This window comes from Lissotriton helveticus, chromosome 9, assembly GCF_964261635.1.
Source record: "Lissotriton helveticus chromosome 9, aLisHel1.1, whole genome shotgun sequence".
Classification (NCBI taxonomy): domain Eukaryota; kingdom Metazoa; phylum Chordata; class Amphibia; order Caudata; family Salamandridae; genus Lissotriton; species Lissotriton helveticus.
This window is the reverse complement of record NC_136070.1, coordinates 1,142,229,476-1,142,251,040: the sequence shown is the minus strand read 5'-3', so window position 1 is coordinate 1,142,251,040 and position 21,565 is coordinate 1,142,229,476. Positions and strand designations below refer to the sequence as shown.

The window sequence follows — 21,565 nt, the reverse complement described above, 5'->3', positions numbered from 1 at the left end:
CTCTGGCTCTTGAAGGGGGATCGGTCCCGATCCGCTGCCTGAATTAAACAAGCCAACGGACATCTATGTTGGGGGCTCGAGTAAGGCTGCACTGGCGTGTCCCTGTCAGTAGCCCAGTGATGCAACGGCCTGTACCATCTTGGTGACAAATGGATGGAAGGTGACTTGTGCCTTTCTCTCCCCTCAGGTGACTGCCAGAGGAGATGGGTTCACCTCTTCATGCGATGACCTTGCTGGGGAATTTCGGTGACCCTCCGACACTGGGCTGCTAGACGTCGAGATCACCACTTCCGGAGATCTGGACGTTGACCCTCGGTGTGAACTGGGAGAGCCTGAAGGTGATGAAGATAGAGTCACTGTGATGATGCGTCGACGGAACACTGTCTCGACCTCGATCCGACGACGAAGCGAGGTGCCTCCACATAGATCGCCGGGGAGACGGAGTGTTCTGTCTCGACGTCGAACGCCCACCCGGCGCCGACGGAGACCTACCTCTCTACGTTCAACGTCGCCTGGTTGACGTCAAAGGAGGTACAGATACCTTCGACGACAACCTCTTCGTAGTCGAGTTAAGATGAGCCAGCATCAAGGTCTTCGACGTTTTCTTCGTCGCAGGCAGCTTCGACATCAATCCAGAAGCCGACGTAGAACAAGTCGGGACTTCTCTCGACGTCGACTGGGTTCTCTTCATCTGCTGCCTCACAGGAGACCTACCACTTTAAGAGAGGCCATAAAGACGAATCCTCTCCCTCTCCTTGATGGTTCTCCTGGACAACTTCTTGCAATGGTGGCAGTTGTCTGAAGAATGAGACTTAGGGAGGCAGAGGATACACACAAGGTGTGTATCAGTCCTGGCCATCTTGCCACAGGAAGGGCAAGGGTCGAATAAGGAAGGCATTTTTGACAAAAATAAACCTTTTCTGTCACACAAAAAAGGTAGCACTTGCACTCTAAGGCCAAATGAAGTCGAGTGAAAGTGAAAAACTTGAAGTTTAGGAAGATACTTTTGACAGAAAGTCAAAAAAAGTAAGAGCTGAAAATCCAGGGTCCTGACTGAAGGAGCAGGAAAGAACAACTGACCTAACTGTCACTCCTAATTCATGAAGGGAAGCTAGGGGTCATGGCTGCCTCAAAGGCACAGTGCCAGTCTTTGTTGAAAATGCTTTCATTTTCTATGCTATTGGTTTACAATGCAGCCTGTAGGCTAACAATGTCTACTTTATTTGCAGTCTCTTTGCTATATGAGTATTTTGACTCATTAAAAAACAGAGTTCAAGTGCTACTTGCCCTCTTGTGTTTTTAAATGTTTGCAAATTCAGTCTTTATATGTGTGATTACATGGTTTAGCCTCCTACTGGGAGCTGCATTGGTATGAGAAAAAAATGATATATGTACATACATATATGTAGAGCTGTATATATGTGATTTCCATATATAATTTTTATATTATTTCCTGGGTCCCCGCACATGGGCGGGAATATTCAGTGCTTATGACTATTGATGTGGATCCCCTGGAAGAGAATTCCCTGTTTCAGTGCTGGTGTGTTGCCATAACACTGAACAAGAAGGCTACAAAGCTCCAGGAATGCCCTTCCATCTGCGTTGCTAATAAATACATTTACCTGGACAGCACATAGTTTCAGAGTTTGAAGAGGGAGTGCTGGCGAGCCACTAACACCCTCATTTACCCGAGAGCCCAGGCTTGTGGAAAAACAGGGTTTGCGGGCTGGTTCTTGTTGAGGAAGTAAGGCGACAGGCCCCCCCATACTCTCTAAATCCAGGGCAGCAAGGTGTAGGCTACCAGAGCTTTTGTCTTAATCCTAGTCTGCCTGTGCAGCTCCTCCGGCGAGGCACAGATTGGCTAGGCCTAGCCAGAGCTGTCAAAATGTTGGAAGAGAGTTACAGATGTCCTAAGAGGACACTCAAGATGCCAGTTTTAAAAGATGCGTCCTAAGAAGCTACAAAGGATATAGTAATAAGGATGGCAGGAGCTTCTTTTCAAGGGAGCCTTAAAGATAATTAGACTAGGTGAGTTACTAAATTTGAATGGAGGTAGGGGCTACTCTAAAAAAGCTTGTTTTCATTTCTATTAATAATTAAGAACTGACACAACGTGCAAATCAAAATATCATAAGTAAGTAGCAGTGTTCAAATAAAGATAGTTAGATTATAATTCAATGCGCCCTCATGTGTATGACACCCATAATAAAAACAAGAAGGTTTAAAAACGTGCAAGAGAATCCCCCTTATTTCATGCGGTGAAAATCAAAACATCAATTGCTATTTTCTGCAGAAGCATTACCTTCCTCAAACTTGTTGTACGTCTCCTTATATAATAACTGTGGTGGAACTTTTTTCTTTAATTGGTCAATGTTCATAGCGGTTTCCAAATCTAGCTTCTCGTTTCTGAAAAACAAGTTCACATTCTCCTTTAAATATGTGCTTTCTGTTTCAGATAAAATTAAACCTAGAATAAACACAGCTCTACATGAATAGGGTAAGGAAGGAAAATGCTACTTACCAGTATGCATCTGTTCTTGGCATGTAGAGTTGCAGAGTTACACACTGTGCATAGATGGCCATCTAGTGTTGGGCCCGGATGTTTAGAGTTTGTTTTGTTGTAGAAAAGTCTTTGGAAGTCACGGGATAGGTGACTCCTCCTTTGGATGATACTGCGCATGGGCATCGGCTCCATCCCCAGATTGTTTTTCACCATCAGGGAAGTGATGGAGCTGTACAAGAAGTAGTGATGTCCATGTGATTTGTATCTAATTAAGCTAATACTGGAACAGATAAAGGTAGCCTGAGAGGCGGGTGGGCGTGTGTAACTCTGCAGCTCTACATGCCAAGAACAGATGCATACTGGTAAGTAGCATTTTCCATTCGAGGCATATGAGCTGCAGATTACACACTGTGCATAGATTGTATAGCAGTACCCACCTTTAGCGGCGACCACCCGTATCTGTTGCAGTTGTTTGAAACAGTTTTGAGTACAGCCTGGCCCACAGTGGCTTGTTGTTTAGTTTGCACATCTACACAATAGTGTTTTGTAAATGTGTACGGTGTAGACCATGTAGCTGCTTTGCATATATCATCTAGGGGAATGTTTCCTAAGAATGCCATTGAAGCCCCTATTTTCCTTGTAGAATGGGCTTTTGGAGGAATTGTTAACGTACGTTTGGCTTTGTGGTAACATTTGTACACATTTAACAATCCACCTAGCTATCCCTGATTTTGATATGGGGTTGCCTTTATGTGGTGGTGAAAAAAGACACAAAAAGTTGTTCAGTTTTACGAAAAGTTTGTGTCCTTTCGATGTAGTACAGTAATGCTCTTTTGACATCTAAGGTGTGTAGAGCTCTTTCTGCGACTGTTTGTGGCTGCGAGAAAAATACGGCAGTTCAACAGATTGATTTAGATGGAATGGTGAAATGACTTTTGGAAGGAATTTAGGATTAGTACGGAGAACCACTTTGTTATGATGCATTTGCAGAAAGGGTTCTTGAATGGTAAATGCTTGTAGTTCACTAACTCTTCTGAGAGAAGTAATAGCTACTAGGAAAGCTACTTTCCAAGTTAGGAATTGCAATTCACATTTATGTAAGGGTTCACAGGAAGGTCCCAATAATCGTGTGAGAACAATGTTTAAGTTCCACACTGGTGAAGGTGGCGTTCTGGGAGGGATTATTCTTTTGAGTCCTTCCATGCAAGCCTTAATAGCTGGTACTCTAAAAAGAGATAGATGTTGTCTATTCTGTAAGTATGCTGCAATGGCAGCAAGGTGTAGTCTGATAGAGGTGTAGGCTAAATTACACTTTTGAAGGTGTAGGAATATGCTACTTACCAGTATGCATCTGTTCTTGGCATGTAGGGCTGCTGACATTCATATCTGTGCATAGATCGCCGCCTAGTGTTGGGTCCGGATGATTGCACATTGTTGTCCTGGAAGAGTCTAAGTATCACGAGATAGGTGGATCCTCCCCTGGACTACAGTGCGCATGGGCATCCTTTCCATCCTCAGATTGTTTTTCGCCATTGTGGCAGAGATGGAGTATGATACAGTAAGTGATGACCATGCCTGAGAATAATTCTGAGTGCTACAGCTGCGACAGGCACTGGGGAGGAGGGTGGGCGCTATGAATGTCAGCAGCCCTACATGCCAAGAACAGATGCATACTGGTAAGTAGCATATTTCGTTCGAGGCATGTGGGCTGCTGAATTCCTATCTGTGCATAGAATAAATAGCAGTTTCCTCCTTAGCGGCGGTTGCCCGTGCCAGCTGCAGCAGTCTGAAAAAGAGTCCTAAGAACAGCCTATCCTACAGCAGCTTGCTGTTTGGAGTGTACATCCACGCAGTAGTGTTTGGTGAATGTATGTATGGTGGTCCATGTGGCTGCTCTACATATATCCTCTAGAGGAATGTTACCTAGGAAAGCCATGGATGCCCCTAACTTGCGTGTGGAATGCGCTCTTGGGGGAAATGTTAATGTGCGTTTAGCCTTATGATAACAGATCTGTATGCACTTAACAATCCATCTGGCTATACCTGATTTGGAAATGGGGTTGCCTTTGTGCTGTGGAGAGAAGGCAACAAACAGTTGCTTAGTTTTCCTGAAATCCTTTGTCCTGTCTATGTAATACAGGAGAGCTCTTTTAACATCAAGTGTGTGCAGTGCTCGGTCTGCCAATGAATCTGGATTTGGGAAGAATACTGGCAGTTCTATTGTTTGGTTAATGTGGAACTGTGACACCACCTTAGGCATAAATTTAGGGTTGGTACGCAGCACTACCCTATTAGCATGAATCTGTATGAAAGGCTCCTGAATAGTTAGGGCTTGCAGCTCACTAACCCTTCTTAGCGATGTGATCGCTACTAGAAAAGCCACTTTCCATGTTAGAAATTGTATTTCACAGGAGTGAAGAGGTTCAAAAGGTGGTCCCATTAGTCTGGTGAGAACTATGTTTAGATGCCAGACGGGTGAAGGCGGGTGTCTGGGAGGAATTACTTTTTTGAGTCCCTCCATAAAAGCTTTAATGGCAGGCACTTTGAAAAGGGAACGGTGCTGTCTGTTTTGAAGATAAGCTGCCACCGCAGCTAAATGTATTCTGATTGAACTATATGCCAGATTGCATCTGTGTAGATGCAACAAATAACATATAATGTTTTGCGTTGACGCATCTAGCGGATTTATGTTATTATTGGAACAATAAATGACAAAACGCTTCCATTTCGCCGCATAGCACGCCCTGGTTGTAGGCCTTCTAGCCTCCTTGATAATGTCCATACAGTCAGGGGGCAGGTTCAGGTAGCCAAACTCTATGACCTCAGGAGCCATATTGCAAGGCTCAACTGTTGCGGATCTGGGTGCTGAATGTCTCCATGGCTCTGAGTGAGGAGACTGGGTGTGAGTCGCAGTCGCTGGTGAGGCACCACCGAAAGCTCTAGGAACGTGGTGTACCATGCCTGCCTTGCCCATGTTGGAGCAACTAGGATGAGTGTGATCGAGTGCTGCCTCAGTTTGCGCGCTACCAGCGATATGAGCGGTGCTGGAGGAAAAGCGTACGCAAATCTGTTGGACCAGTTCATCCATATCGCATTGCCCTGAGACTGCGGGTGTGGGAACCTGGCGGCGAAGGTTTGGCATTTTGCGTTTTCTTTTGTGGCGAATAGGTCTATCTCTGGATGACCCCACCGCTGGAAATACGGTTGTAGCACTGAGGGATGTATCTCCCATTCGTGCATTTGATGGCTGTGCCTGCTGAGCAGGTCTGCTATCTGGTTGTCCTTGCCTGGGAGGTGTTCCACCATGAGGAACATGTTCCTTTGAATGGCCCACTTCCATATGCTCTGGGCTAGGTATGACAATTGTGGAGAGTGTGTCCCTCCCTGCTTCTGGATGTAATACATTGCAGTCATGTTGTCCGTCCGGATCAGCACAACTTTGTTGCAGAAATGCAATTTGAACGCCTTCATTGCCATGAAGATTGCCATCAGTTCCAGTAGGTTGATGTGCATCTTCTGCTGCTGCGTCGTCCATAGTCCCTGCACTGTAAACTGGAGGACATGCGCTCCCCAGCCCTGGAGAGATGCGTCCATCGTCAGCACTATCTGTGGTACAGGCTCTTGGAACGGTCGTCCCCTGCAAAGGTTTTGTGTGTTCCACCAATGCAGAGAGTTGTATGCACGACCGGTCACCAACACTAGGTCTTTTAGTTGTCCCTGAGCCTGGTTCCACTGTCGTGCCAAGCGGACGCATGTGTAGCCTCGCGTGAGGGACTATAAAGATGCAGGAGGCCATCATGCCTATCTGCTGCATAAACACTTGCGCTGGGAGTGAGTGTTGGAGTCTGAACTTTTGAATCAGCAATTGCATGCTGTTGATTCTTGCTGGATTCGGCCGTGCTGTTGCTACCAGGGTGTTTATTTCTGCGCCTAGGTACTGTTGGACATGTGCGGGTTGAAGATGAAATTTTTGGTAATTCAGTGAAAATCCTAGACTGTGTAGGAGGTGAATTGTGCGGGACATGTGGCTGGCACATTGCTGGGCTGACTTCGCTTGAATAAGCCAGTCGTCCAGATAAGGAAAGACGTGGATGTGTTGTCTCCGAAGGTGCGCAGCTACTGTCGCTAAGCACTTGGTAAACACTCTGGGGGCTGTAGTGACCCCGAAAGGCAGGACCTTGAACTGGTAATGCTGGTTGTTTATGGTGAACCTGAGATATTTCCTGTGACTTGGGTGAATTGGAATGGGGAAATATGCGTCCTTCAGGTCTAGGGTCGCTAGGAAATCCCCCTGACTGAGCAAAGGTAGAACCTGCTGCAAAGTGAGCATGTGAAAATGTTCTGACAGGATGTATTGGTTCAAGGATCTGAGGTCTAGAATGGTCTGAGAGACCCGTCCTTCTTTGGGATTAAGAAATACAGTGAGTACACCCCTGTACCCTGTTGTTCTAAAGGCACGAGTTCTATGGTCCCTTTTTGCAGCATGCAGATGACTTCTTGCTGCAATAAGTGCATGTGCTCTGCGGACATAGGACGGTGCCTTGGGGGTATGTTGGGTGGAGTGGAGGTTAGTTCTAGACAATAGCCGTATTGGATAAGTTGTCTCACCCACCTGTCTGTGGTAATGCCTTCCCAGACTGGCAGGAACTGTTGAAGTCTTCCCCCGACCGGTGTTATATGGTCTGGGGGCAGTGACAAGACGTCACTGTTTATTGGTGGCAGAGGATCTGGCATTATTATTTCCCCGTCCTCTGCCTTTGGAGCTGTTCCCACGGTATCCACCCCTATTGCTTTTGTTATAGGTGGTTTGTGTTCCTCCTTTGTTGTATTGGGCTTGCTGTGACGCTTGTCCTCTAGAAGCTCCCTTGTTACCGGAGCGACGAAAGGAACCGCCCCTGAACTGTTGTGACTGTAGAGCTCCCATGGATTTGGCTGTTTCAGTGTCTTTTTAAATTTTTTCTAGGGTCGTGTCTACCTCAGGACCAATTAGAAAGTCAGGGTTAACCGGCTGATTGAGTAAAGTTGTTTGGATTTCTGGCTTGAAACCAGAGATGCGGAGCCAGGCATGCCTTCTGAGCATCACACTAGTGTAGATGGCCCAAGCTGCTGTGTCTGCTGCATCTAACGCACATTTAATTGATGCGTTTGAGATTAGCTTCCCCTCCTGTATTAGCATTTCTGCTCCCTCCTTATAAGCATCAGGCAGGTGTTGGAGTAGCTGCTCTAACGTGTTGTAATGAGCCCTATCATATCTGGCTAATTGGGCCTGTGTATTTGAGATTCTCCAAATATTTGCCGCTTGAGCCGCTACACGTTTGCCAGAAGCTTCCAAGATTTTGGAGTCTTTGTCCGGAGGAGGAAAATCACCACTTGTTTGAGAGTTCGCTCTCTTACGAGCATTAGCCACCACCAAGGAGTCCAATGGGAGCTGGCCTTTGATATACGTAGGGTCTACAGGCGTAGGCCGGTATTTCCTCTCAATTCTGGGGTTTACAACCCTTGCCCTTGTTGTTTCTTTGAAAATATCACCAGCGTGTTTAAGCACACCCTTAAGCATAGGCAATGCTTTCACCGATCTTTCTGAAGTTGAGAAAGTATCAAACAAAAAGTCTTCTTCTACTGGGTCAGCGTGCATTTCTACATCATGGTTAATGGCTGCCCGTTCAATTAATGCGTTAAACACAGCTGTATCTTCAGTAGGCGATGTTTTGACCGCATAAGACTGAGTGTCAGGCGTGGTGTGTGGCTCATCAGGGTCAACAGGGTCAGTCCAGGGTTGGGACTCCTCTTGATCCGTGTCAATAGGATAATTAAATTCTTCCTCATTGTACCCTTCCCCCACATCCCCAGTGGCATGTGTGGGAGAATAGGTATATTCCTGTCCATAGGACTGTATAGGTTCAAAAAGAGCAGGTGAGGTGGCAGAGTCCCTCTTCTTTTTGAGTGGTATTTTGTATGACTCCATAGGAGTTTCTGGAACGATCTTTCTTTTATAAACAGTGAGTCTCCCAGAATCGGAGTCGATGAATAGTTTCGACTGGTTATCATAGGATGGCGCTTGGAACACAACTTCCGCCTCTATGGGCTGAGTTCTTGAGGCTACCGACAACTTTTTGGATGTGTCGGTGCCCTTTTGTAGCTGGAACGCCTTAGGGCGTGCGGTCGGGGGCAGTCCGAACTTTATTGGTGGCGTAAGCATTGGAGACGGAATGACCTGCTTCGAGGTCGGCGCCGTCTTCGATCCGACCGAAGTTTACTCAGTATGTTGCTTGTGGCCATGCGTCGACTCGAGCTCTTGGTGCGCAGCAGTGACGCTCCTTTGCTCCGACTTGCTATGCTCTTTCGGGTCGAGTTTGGTTTTCGACTCGAAGGCCTTGACCATTAGTGGCTTCTGAAGCTTTGGATCGAGAGTCTTCTGAGCCTTGAGTCCTTTGTTAGTGTCGCCATCTTTGGGCCTGGACGTCGACGGCGTCAGCGTGACGTGCTTGACTTTAGAGACGGGCTTTGGCGCTCTGATATTCGGGTCGACACCCCCTTGTGACCCCGAGGGGTCGATGACACTCTTTAATTTGATTGGATCCGAAGTCGTCGATCCGATGACTGTTTTTACCAGTTTCGGTCTAGTGTGTCGGTTTCGATTTTACCGCTGATTGTGGTTGATCGACCGATGGCTCCTCAGAAATATTCTTAGCCGGGCCTTGAAGCGGGGCTATAGAATGTGGATGAAGATCTTGGCGAAGGCCTTCCGGCGATGCCTCGACCTGAGCCTTGGAAGGTACAGAGTCTTTATCGGGCCCCGCGACTGCGGTTGGGCCTTGCTCATCGCTTGAGCCGTCATCGACGGCTCCGATGGCTTGTGCGTCATCTCCTACCTTGACGACGTCTTCATCATGGACGTAGTCTTCTTCTTCGTCCTCATTATAGTTCGAGTCTTGCTCCGACGCGGGATCCGACCGTTGATCAGGATCCTCTTCTTCTACACCCTCGTCGTCGTCCTCGAAGATGTTCTCTGGGTCGGGCGGTGACTTCTGCGCAGACTCTCTCACGGCGCGTCGAAGCCGAAGTGTTTTCTTCGACCTGGATCGAGAACAGTCCATGCAGCTGGCCTCGTCGTGGTCCGGTGATAGGCATTTATTGCACACCGGGTGCACATCGATGTGAGGGTATTTAGAGTTGCAAACGGGGCATCGTTTGAACGGGCTCCGTTCCATCGTCGATCGTTGATGGGGCCTTTGGTGTCGAAAAGGCAAGCGCCCTTTGACGTCCGGCTCGAAGAACCGGAACAAGTATGTGGCACCGAACTAAAGACAATACCGACGCCCCGAAGGCCTTTCGGCCTCGTGAATTTTTTTATATATATATTCCGAACGTGAGTTAAGAAAGTACATCCGAACCCAATGGCGGAAAAACACAATCTGAGGATGGAGAGGATGCCCATGCGCACTGTAGTCCATGGGAGGAGCCACCTATCTCGTGATACTTCGAAGACTCTTCCAGGAGAACAATGTGCAATCACCCGGACCCAACACTAGGCGGCGATCTATGCACAGATATGAATTCAGCAGCCCACATGCCTCGAACATAGGTATCCTATGATGTGTTGAATAGACACGTCTAAAGGATTTATGTGGTTGTTTTGACAGTATATCACAAACCGTTTCCATTTAGCAGCATAACATGCTCTAGTAGTGGGACGTCTAGCTTCTTTGATAACGTTCATACATTGTGGAGGAAGGTTGAGGTAACCAAACTCTATGACTTCAGGAGCCAGATTGCTAGGTTGAGCTGAGCTGGGTCCGGGTGTCTGATCTCTCCATGGTTCTGTGTTAATAGGCGTGGAGATAGGCTTAGTTTCTGGTGTGGTACCACAGACAGTTGCAGCAGCGTGGTGTACCACGTTTGTCTAGCCCAAGTTGGAGTGACTGGAATGAGCGTTAGGGAATGTTGCTGTAGTTTGCGTACCACTAACGGAAGTAGTGGGAGAGGACGAAAAGCGTACGCAAATTGTCCTGACCAGTTCATCCATATCGCATTACCTTTGGACAGCGGGTGTGGGTATCTGGCGGCGAAGTTTGGGCATTTTGCATTTTCGTGGGTGGCGAGGAGGTCTATCTGAGGTTGTCCCCACATTTGAAAGAACGGTTGAAGAACTTGCGGATGAAGTTCCCACTCGTGGATCTGCTGTGTTTGTCGATTTAGCAGATCTTCTATGGTGTTTTGTACTCCTGGGACGTGTTGGGCTAAGAGGAAGATCTTTAGTGGTATAGCCCATCTCCATTTCTGCTGTGCTAACAGAGAGCTGCAGAAAGTGTGTTCCCCCTTGTTTATGTAGTACATGGCTGTCATATTGTCTGTGCGGACTAAGACAGCTTTGCCTGATACTTGATTTTGTAATGCTTTTAGGGCTAGAAAAACAGCTAGCTACCAAGTGGTTGATGTGGAGTAACTTTTGTTGCAGTGTCCACCTGCCTTGCATGGTGTGATGCAGTAGGTGAGCTCCCTAGCCAGAGAGCGACGCGCCCGCTATCATGATTATTTGAGGAACTGGCTCTAGAAACGGTCGGCCCTTTGAAAGGTTTTTGGTGCTCCACCATTGCAGAGAGCGATGAGTCAGACTGTCTACCAACACTAGGTCTGTTAATTGACCACAAGCCTGGCTCCATTGGCGTGCTAGGCACGCATTTGCAGTCTTACGTGAGGTACTATAAATATGCAAGATGCCATCATTCCTATGAGCTGCATGAACACTTGAGCTGGAAGCGAGAGTTGCAGTTTGAATCTTGTTAGGAGAGTTTGTACACTTGTTATCCTGGCTGGAGAGGGATAGGCTAGTGTTAGTTGGGTGTTTATTGTAGCGCCCGAGATATTGTTGTATGTGTGAGGTTGCAGATGTGACGGTGTGATTTATTGTGAATCCCAAGTCGTGGAGCAGTTGAATTGTAGCGTGAGTGTGTTGTACACACTGGCTGTATGAGCTGGCTTTTATGAGCCAGTCGTCTAGGTATGGGAAGATGTGAATATGTTGTCTTCTTAAGTGTGCTGCTACCACTGCTAGGCATTTGGTAACCACCCTTGGTGCTGTTGTGACTCCAAATGGGAGCACTTTGAACTGGTAGTGCTGCCCGTCTAGCACAAATCTGAGATATTTTCTGTGCGCTGTGTAGATGGGAATGTGGAAGTAGGCGTCCTTGAGATCTAGAGTGACAAGGAAGTCGTTTTGTAACAGGAGTGGAAGGACTTGTTGGAGTGTGACCATATGAAAATGATCCGACTGTCTGTAAATGTTTAGAGGTCTGAGGTCTAGGAGAGGTCTTCCAGATCCGTCCTTCTTTGGGATTAAAAAATATAGGGAGTATATTCCTTTGTTTTGCTGATGCTTTGGGACTATTTCTATTGCATTTTTCTGCAGGAGGGATATTACTTCCTGTCTGAGCAGTGTTAAATGTTCTTGTGACATTGGACGCTGCCTGGGTTGTATGTTTAGGGGGGTGGATTTTAGTTCTAGACAGTAACCTGATTGAATTATTTGAAGCACCCACCTGTCTGATGTGATATTTTCCCAGGCTGGTAGGTATTGTTGTAGGGCATTGGGCAGGGGTAGAGACAGAGCGGGAGTTGTTGTTTTTACCTCTGCCCTTAATGTTGTTAGCTCTGTAACCACCCCTTTGGTAGCCCCTACTATAGGTGGATTGTGTGGGGGCTTTGTACGACGTAGAAGGTGTGTCTGAAGAGTATCCCCTGGTGGCGCCTCAGTAAGATGAGCGGCGAAATAAACGTCTGGGAGCCTGCGACTGCAGGGCTGCCATAGATTTGGCTGTATCTGTATCCTTTCATTTTTTCAAGGGATACATCTACATTGGGTCCGAATAAGTGTTGCTCATCAAAGGGTTGATTAAGTATAGCACTTTGGACTTCAGGTTTGAGCCCTGATATGCGTAGACAGGCATGTCTATGCAACAAAGCACTGGTGTTAACTGCTCTGGAGGCAGTGTCTGCTGCATCAAGTGCACAACGAATGGAGGGGTTTGTAATATTTTTCCCGTCTTGGATAAGCTCATTTGCTCTATCTTTATACTTATCAGGGAGGTGCCGCATTAATGATTCTAATTCGTCATAATGTGCGCTGTCAGATCTTGCCAATAATGCTTGTGTATTGGCAATACGCCACATGTTTGCTGCTTGAGACGCATAAAGGAGCTTAGACTCTTTATCTGGTGGGGGAGCTTCACCTGATGTTTGTGAATTTGCTCTTTTGCATGCATGGGAAACCATAAGCGAGTCTAGTGGTACTAGGCCTTTAATATATGCTGGGTCTGAAGGGGCAGCTTTATATTTCTTCTCTATTCGTGGGTTAATGACCAGAGTTCTGACTTGGTCCTTGAAGACTTCAGGAGGATGCTTAGTCACTCCTTTAAGCATTGGTAAAATGGATGCGGACCTTTGTGCATTATCAAAGGTATCCATTAGGAAGTCTTCATCTACAGGGTCTGTATGCATGTTTATCCCATGATACTGCGCGGCTCTGTGTATCAACTGATTGAAACCCATAGTGTCTTCTGGTGGGGAAGGCCTAGAGGGGTATATGTCGTCCTGAGGGACATTTGGATGTCTGGGGTGTTATAATCATCCACACGGGTCAGGTGAGCCTGGAGGAATAGATGGATCATCTGCATTACCCCCTATATCATCAGAGCTATCATCCCTGTTGTCATCATCTGGTATGATAGAGGATGTAGGGGAATGTTGTGGCAGGGGAAAAGGTGGTGGTGGCATAGGTGGAGGAGAAGGGGAAGGAAGTCCTAGAGGAGAGGTAGCCGTGTCCTTCTTTGGATGAGGAGCCGGTGCTGGTGTATCCAGTGGTCATTTTTTCGAAGCTAGAGTTAGTTGACCAGTGATTGGATCTTTAACCAGAGTCTTTTGTGCAGGGTCTGGGTGAAATAAGACCACTTTGTGCGGGAGCAAACACCAAGTCTGCTCACAGCCGGCAGGAGATTTTGGGGATGCTGCTGCAAGGTGGGAGCCGACTTTTGTTCTGTTTCACTGCCCGCACCAAGTAGGTAGGGAAAAAGAACCCATATTGCTCCCATACAGAGGTAGCAAGCGGAAATAGCAGCCCCCTCCAGGCAGGAGCAATGTCAGCTCCCACACCATGCAGGTAATTGGAAGGGGCCCTGAAGCTTCCACGACAGTCTACAACATGTGGTATGTGGGTGCCCCCGGTGCGCACCAGCGCTCCCACCTCTGGCTCTGGGGTTATATTGAGGCTCGTAGAGGGGGGCTGTACACCCCCTTCCCCTTAGAATCTAGCCCCAGGGTTGTGGTCCTAAGAAGGCTTGGGGAGGGAAAGCGGCACGCCCCTCAACTGTTTAATTGTAATTGGCCCTGGGGGATAAGATCCCTAGTGCTTCTTAAGGCTTGTGGAGAGGGGCCACTTGGCCTCCTCTTTTTAAAGGAACTCTGCCCTGGCCAATCTCCGGGGCCAATTAAGTCACAGGGAGGCCGGCTGCATGTGCTCCTCCCATCTAATATATAGGTTTTAACCACAGGGGACGGGGGTCCACCAAATGATGTGCGCAGCGTGGGGTTGGCAGTCTGCTGGCGGTTTTGCCACGGGACCTGGCGTCAGTCCAAGCCCTGTGGCCAACCCCACACTGGGCTGGGCCAAAGGTCATCCGCAGCATGCGATTGGCTGTCGGCAGGGAGGTGGATGCATGGCCTGGCTGCAAGCCAGGCCCTGCAGCCAATCTCATACCATGCATGACCAAAGGCAGTACCCAGGAGGGGTTGGCCGCTGGGTCTGCCTAGAGGCCAGGTTGGCAACCCTGTGCTTTGCACAGATGAAGGCCGAGCGCAGCTTTGGAGTATTGGCTTTATTTATTGTAATAAAATGGGCTAAAGTAATGTTACAGTTAGGTGAATGTCTTGGTGTCCACATTAGTGCTTTGAACTAAAAAAAAAAAAAAAAAGAAAAACGCAGAAAATCACCAGTTATAGTTAGCAGAGCTAATTTAACCTTGCACTCCTGGCATGCACTACTTAGGAGTTCACATATTACATCACTCATGACACTATGATATCATTTATGACATCACTCATGACCTCATCCAAGCTTCTTTTATACACATTGTTCTTTAAACTGGCATGGCATTAGAGCTATGAAATGTTATGTAAAATAGCTCAGAAGGAAAAGTTCTCTCGTAGGGGTATGTCCATGATAAGTCATAAGCACTTGAATAGGCCCGCCCACGTGCGGGGACCCCGGAGCACTTTTTTAGATTTATTTTTTTAAGTGAATATTATTCCCCTCACTTCAGGAAAGCCTGCAAAGATACTTAAAGAGAGAGAAAGAATAATGCAGCCTAAATAAATAGGCTACACTGGCTTCATCTTCATCTAGAAGTGAAAAAAGGGTGCCAGGACACTATATTTTTCTGCAATTGTGTAGTGTTTACCACACAGAAGAATCCCCTTCACAAAACTCCTTTTTTTTATTATCGAGATGAAAGAGAGAGGACAGAGTAGCCTCACAGGCTGCCATTACAGGTCTTGAAAATAAAAGCTGTGCCTTTAGGAATCCAGAGACCACCAGTATCCCATCATGTACAGCTAGTGGTAGTTACTTAAGTTCTTTTTGAGGGCGATGTGAAGTGAGTGCATGCCTCATGTCAGGATCCCTGTGTCTATTCATCAGGGGTGGCGAAAGGGTTGATTATGACTTATCATGGAAATACCCCTACAAGAGAACTGAAGTTACAGGTAAAAAACTGTTCCTTTTCTCGTAGGGGATTTCCATGTATAGTCATAAGCACTTGAGCAGATTAGCAAGTCCACCCTACAGAACGCAGTGGAGGAGACAGAGGATAATGATAGACAGATTTAAGTAAATAGGTTCCTAAGGGAAGTCTGCCCTACCTGAGCATCTGCCTTGGCATCCGAGTCCAGGCAGTAGAGATTGGTGAATGTATGAACGAACTTCCTGGTTGCTTCTTTGCATATCTCTTAAATGGGCATGTTGTTAGAATGAGCCTTAAGCTTAGAAGCTAGAGATGTGTTAGCTTTTTATAACAAAGAGGGAGCCATAATTTTGGTCAGATCTCCGTAGATCTTTAGTTTTATCCAAATAGAATTTAAGAACCTGTCTAACATCCAGGGAATGAAGGGATTTCTCCATTGGAGTAGATGGAAGCTGGAAAAAAAGTAGGTAAAGAGATCGTATGGTTAACATGGAAATCCGAAACCACCTTAGGGAGGAATTGCGGATGAGTCCTCATGACTACTTTGGATGCATGAAACACTGTGTATGGCTCTTGACAGCAAAGTGTCAGGATTTCACTAACCCTGCAGGCAGTTGTTATAGCCACAAGGAAAGCTGTCTTCCAAGACAGATGCTGAAGCAACACCTTATGTATGGGTTCAAAAGGTTCCTGCATAATGCGAGAGAGAGCCACATTAAGCTCCCAAGGAGAAGAAGGACGCCTAATGGGAGGAAAAACCTTCAGACCCTCCAGGAAATCTCTGATAACAGGAATTCTGAAATGGAATTCTGAAAAAGGAAGTTGGTGAAGGGCATTTCCTGTAGGCAGTAAGGTCTGCCAGGTGAACCTTAATGGAAGAAAAGTGTAGGCCAGATTGCGCCAAATGGAGCAAATATGGAAGGATGACATCTTCCTGGCAAGAGGTAGGATCCTCATTCTTCGATGAACACCAAGTACAGAATCTCTTCCATTTATGGGCATAAGCGGAACGTGTGGAAGGCCGCTTTGCTTCCCTGAGGATGTTCATGCAGTCTTGAGGCAAGTTCAAGTGTCCATACTGTACCAGCTCAGGAGCCATGCAGCCAAATTCAAAGAGGGAAGGTTGGGGTGCACCATCTGCCATCCCAACTTTGTTAGCAGATCTGTCTTGCATGGTAGCTTGAGATGTGGATGATAGACTGGTGAAGGAGGTCCGTGAACCACCATTGACGTGGTCACTCCGGAGCTATGAGTACCGTCTTGGCCTGTTACTGCTACAGCTTGATGAGAACTGCTGGGATGAGGGGGAACTGGTGGAAAGGCGTAGAGGAATCTGCCGTACCAGTTGAGCCGTAGGGCATTCCCCAGGGTTACCAGTTGGTAGCACCTCAATGGAAAGCTTTGGCATTTGCTGTTTTCTGCAGTTGCAAACAAGTCGATCTCCGGAGTACCCCATCTTCCGAAGAGATCGTGGACCACGTCATCGTTTAAGACCCAATCGTGGTTTTCCTGGAGGAGCCTGCAGAGTGAGTCGGCCTGAGCAGTCTGAACACCTGGGAGGTGAGATGCTGTAATCGTGAGATTTCTGGCCAATAGCCACTTCCAGATTGCCTGGGCTTCCAGAGATAAGGGTCTGGACCTCAAGCCTCCCTTGCTTATTGAGGTAGTACATCGTTGTTGTATTGTCAGTCTGAACAAGCAGGGAGTTTGAGCATGGAGATGGCTGAAAGGCTTCCAGCACCAAATGAACTGATTGTAGCTCTAGTAGATTGATATGGCAGGTGGATTCTCTGCGTGACCATTTGCCTTGAATTTGAAGGAGGCTTTTGTGGGCTTCCCCATCCTTGGTGTGAAGCATCCGTGACTATGGTCTGAACAGGTATCCCTTGTAGGAGATTGGTTACTAGCACCACCATTTGATGCAGGGCCTGCTGAGACAATCGAATCCTGTCTTCCCAATCTCCTGTTCGCTGGCCCCATTAGTCTTCTATGCATTCCTGTAGGGGCCTCATGTGGAGACGTGCATTTTGTGTCAGAAATATGCAGGAGGCCATCGATGCCAGGAGTGAGAAAACCTTCCTCAAGGTTGGCTGAGAGATTGCCATAAGAGTCTTTAGAAGAATCGATAAACGTCTCCTCTGAAAGACACAAGCTTGCCTTGGGAGTATCGATGGAGACCCCCCCAAATATTGCAGAACTGTACTGGGAGAGAGGTTGACTTTGCATGGTTGACATGAAGGCCCAGCCAAAGGAGAAGGTCGGAGGTCCAATTGAAGTGAAGTTGAGCCTCCTGAGACATGGATGCTTTGATTAGCCAAACGTTTAGATAGGGATAGTGTAAAATGTTGTGTTTCCTTGGATGGGCCGCAACTACCGTCATGCATTTTGAAAACATCCTGGGTGCTGACTTCAGGCCAAATGGAAGTACTCGGTACTGATAGTGGTTGTGCCCCACTGCAAACCTCAAGAACTTGCAATGCTTTCTAGTGATGGGTATGTGAAAGGATTCATTATGGCGGTCATGGTGCATAGCCAATCCCCTTGGTGTAACTGAGGGTAAATTTGATGCAATGCCAGCATCCGGATTCCAAGAGTGGTCTCAAACCTTGTTGACATGACGAGCGACTTCCTGAATGGATTCCTATTAGATCCTTCGTCGTCGGCCTAGGTAAAACGGGGATCCGTTTTGTGACTTTATCTGTAAGGAATGGCTCAGGTCATATATGAACGTTTGAGTGTTTACTCGAACTAGCCCCGTTTTGTTTAAAGATGAAAATAAATGAATCCTCTTACTGCCCCATGAAGTGGCATTGCCATCCTCGCTGGATGAGCCTGGTGACGGTGTGTTGATTGTATGGAATAAGTGTGTATGCATGTGATGAAATGTATGGTTAGGATACCTCTGCGATCTAGGGATTTCTGTACATATTTTATACTAATAATTGGTTGTTCTGACGGTACAATTGGAGTACATCTTTGTTTTTATTATTTCAACTTAGGAGCTCACCACAGAAGGGTTGATTTGTTTTAAAATATCAGAAATGTAATGATGTACGACCTACTAACTAAATGAAATATACACAAACTGAAATTAGAGTAAATGAATGTAGCTTTGATTAAAATTTGCCTTATATTGTAAATGAACCCGACATATGTCGGACTGTTTAATCTAAAAATGTTATTCCCTTTTTCTGAACAAATTGGTCACGTACAGATATCATATTTTGTGTTGTCCTTCCCCCACCTGACGTGAGAGCCCTGATGAAGGTGCGCCCGTAGATCTGGGCTTTGCACTGAAACACGCGTCGGCGTTACTTGAACGTGGGATCCTGTGTTCATTTATCTGGAATCTCTTGGCCCTGTACCACGGAGATCCCACAGTGTTTTCTTCCCACCCCTTATATTATTCTGAGGACTGTTTTCGAGAAACGTGCATATTTGTGGATGTATGTGTGTGATTGAATGAGCTTGGAGTATGTGTTTGAAAGTCTGGTGTGGGGATATGTTTTGATGTATATTTATTGATGTTGTGTCATGGTAATTTTTATCCTATATGATTCCTTTTGATGTGTTGAACACAAAAAATATATAAACTAAATAAGACTAAAGGAGGAGAAAGAAAGAAAATAATGAAATAAAGAGTTTTTGTATATGAATATGTGTGTTCTTCTTCTCCCTTTGTGACCTCTCTGTCACCCCGTGGTGAGCTCCTGATTGCACTTTAAAAATAATGGACTCCCTCGAGCCATCTTCTAAATTCAGTTGGGTGGACTTTGTTTGTTCACAGTAATGCCAGCATCCGGAACCTTTCCTAATCCACTTGTTGGCCGTACTGAGGTCGATAAAACCCTGAACCCATTCTAGTCTTTTTTTTTTTTCCGAGAAAAAATCTTGAATATACCCCTTGCCTTGTTGTAGATGAGGTACGGGTTCCACGGCCTGTTTCTGTAAGAGAAGGTTGGCCTCCAACTGTAATTTGTACAGTTGGAACCTGGATTCTTTCTGAGGTATCGACGGTAGAGGACTGGTGAATCTGAGAGAATATGCACTGCGAACAATATTTAGCACCCAACTGTCTAGCATTATTTTTTGCCACTCTGCAGGGAATGTTGAATGCTTCCCCCTACCGGAGCGTGTAACGGAAGAGGGGGAAGAAAGGACTCCGGGTTTCCATCCTGCTGGTAGTTTGCCTCGTTGCGCAGGTTGCTGTCCTTATCTTCCTCTAGCCTGTAGCTCTGATAAGGCTGATAGGATTGGTGGTACGGTTGCTGTGTACCCGACTGGCGACCCTGATACCACCAAGGGGTTTGAACCCTCTGTGTGGGATAGCGCCGTTGAAAGGGTCTGAACAATGTATGCTGCTCCTTAGTTCTTTCTAAGCCAACAGCTTTCAGCATTTCCATTTCTGCCTTGATCCTTGCCATTTCTTCATCGGCGTGAGTGCCGGACAGAATTGTCCCCGATAACAGGAGATTCAGGATGCGCTGTTGAGATTCAGGTTTAAGTGACCTAAGGCGCAGCCATGTGTGCTGCTGAAGAGCCACGCCATGGCAATATTCGCGTGGAGTAAGAAGCGATGTGTTCGCTGCGGTGTTTATGACTCAATGTGAGACTATAAGACCTTCTGTCAAGATCTCATTAAACTCCTCTAGTTTGTCTCTAGGGAGGTAGTCCACAAACTGCTGGAGCAATTCCCACAGTGCCCTATTATACCAGCCTAGTAAGGCTGTAGCACTAGCTGCTTTCATAGTTGTCGCAGCTGAGTCGCAAACCTTCCTCCCTACTCTACTCTATCTATTCAGCTCGCTTTGTCCGGTGGCATCATTGAGGCTAGAGCCGCGGAATGTTGCTTCTTCGTAGTCTCCACAATGACAGAATCCAGAGCCGGGTCAGTCCACAGAAAAGCAGGGTCCTGCTCTGGAGGATGGCATTTCTTTTGCAGCCTGGATGGAGATGACTTAATTGAATGTTTCATAAAAAGCTCTATAGCTGGCTCTAAGAGACCCGGCTCAGGAGGCAGCAAAGGGTGTGAAGCTTGTTTTTGCTGTAGAGTCTCAAACATCACATACGTTGTTGGGAGTGGACACTGGTATGTTTAATTTCAAAGCACCCCGCACCAAAACCTCTTGAAAGGTTGAATCTTCTCTTTTTGCTTGCTTCCTGAAGCCTTGCAGTGACTGACGAAGTCACTGAAAATGATCCTTCCGTGCCCCTCAACGCCAATGCCGCCTCAACAGCGGGTCGCATTTCGACGTCGATTGTTGGTGTCTCAATGGTGATTGACGACGATGTCCTGCCGTCGACCGACAGCAGGAGTGCGCCGGCGATCGATGGTGGTGTCTCAACCTCGAACAACTGTGACGGTGTGTCGACGTCGATCGGCGGGGATGCCAATAAAGACCTCAACGGTGACCTGTGTCCGTCTGCAGTGGGCATCCTGATGCCGAACAGGGTGCGCTCGACATCAGCATTTTAGTCTACAACCGAAGAACAAAAGGTGGGTTTGCTATTTGGTCTGCACATATCTTGACATTCCAAGTCTAGTTAGGAACTTTACAATTACTTAATGCGGGGTGCTCAAAATAGCGTTTTAATACCCACCCACCAGGGTATTTTTGTCTCTGGACCAACGAGGTCTGAGGCTATACTTGATCGCAATACACCAGAGCACACCCAATCACTATATCTGTAATCCAATTAGCAATCAAGCAAGAGACGGAGGAAAATCCTCCTCGAAATATGTTCACAATAAATCCATAATCCAATGTTTTTTTAAAGATATTTCGAAATATCTTTAAAAAAACATTGGATTATGGACTTATTGTGAACATATTTTGAGGAGGATTTTCCTCCGTCTCTTGCTTGATTGCTAATTGGATTACAGATATAGTGATTGGGTGTGCTTTGGTGTATTGTGATCAAGCATTTTAGTCTACGCCGACATACTACCTCGACGTGGAGCGTCAAAGTCTTTTGAGCCCAGAGTTGATGGCGAACAGGTCGTGGCTGTACCTCCTCTCGACGTTATCGTCGTGGAGGTCAACCGGCACCAGTGCCGTTTTTCGGCCCTTCTACTAGAGAGCCCTCGAGAGGCTAAAGGAGTCTTGGTAGAGGACTAACCCTCTCCTCGCCCTGAAGTCCCACCTAAAGACTGCATCTGCTGTTTTTGTTGCTCCTCTGCTCCTTGGGGCAAACAGAGTATACACACACTGTGAGGATCAGTTTTGGCCTTCTTTCCACCACAGTCTGGCAACTTATCAAAAAGAGATGGCATTTTTAAGTGAAAACTGTGCACATTCATGTCAGAAAAAGACAGAAAAGGATAGAG

General features: G+C 46.7%; 1 protein-coding gene across 4 annotated transcripts in view; it reads right to left on the bottom strand.

Moving 5' to 3' along the window:
- LOC144782290 (protein TASOR-like) overlaps nt 1-21,565 on the bottom strand; it is an 865,833-nt gene that overhangs the window by 623,744 nt on the left and 220,524 nt on the right. For all 4 annotated transcript variants that reach the window (XM_078661579.1, XM_078661582.1, XM_078661580.1 and 1 more), the window contains exon 8: nt 2,303-2,406. In XM_078661579.1, the coding sequence (XP_078517705.1) occupies nt 2,303-2,406 (104 nt within the window). The remainder of the gene's footprint in view (nt 1-2,302; nt 2,407-21,565) is intronic.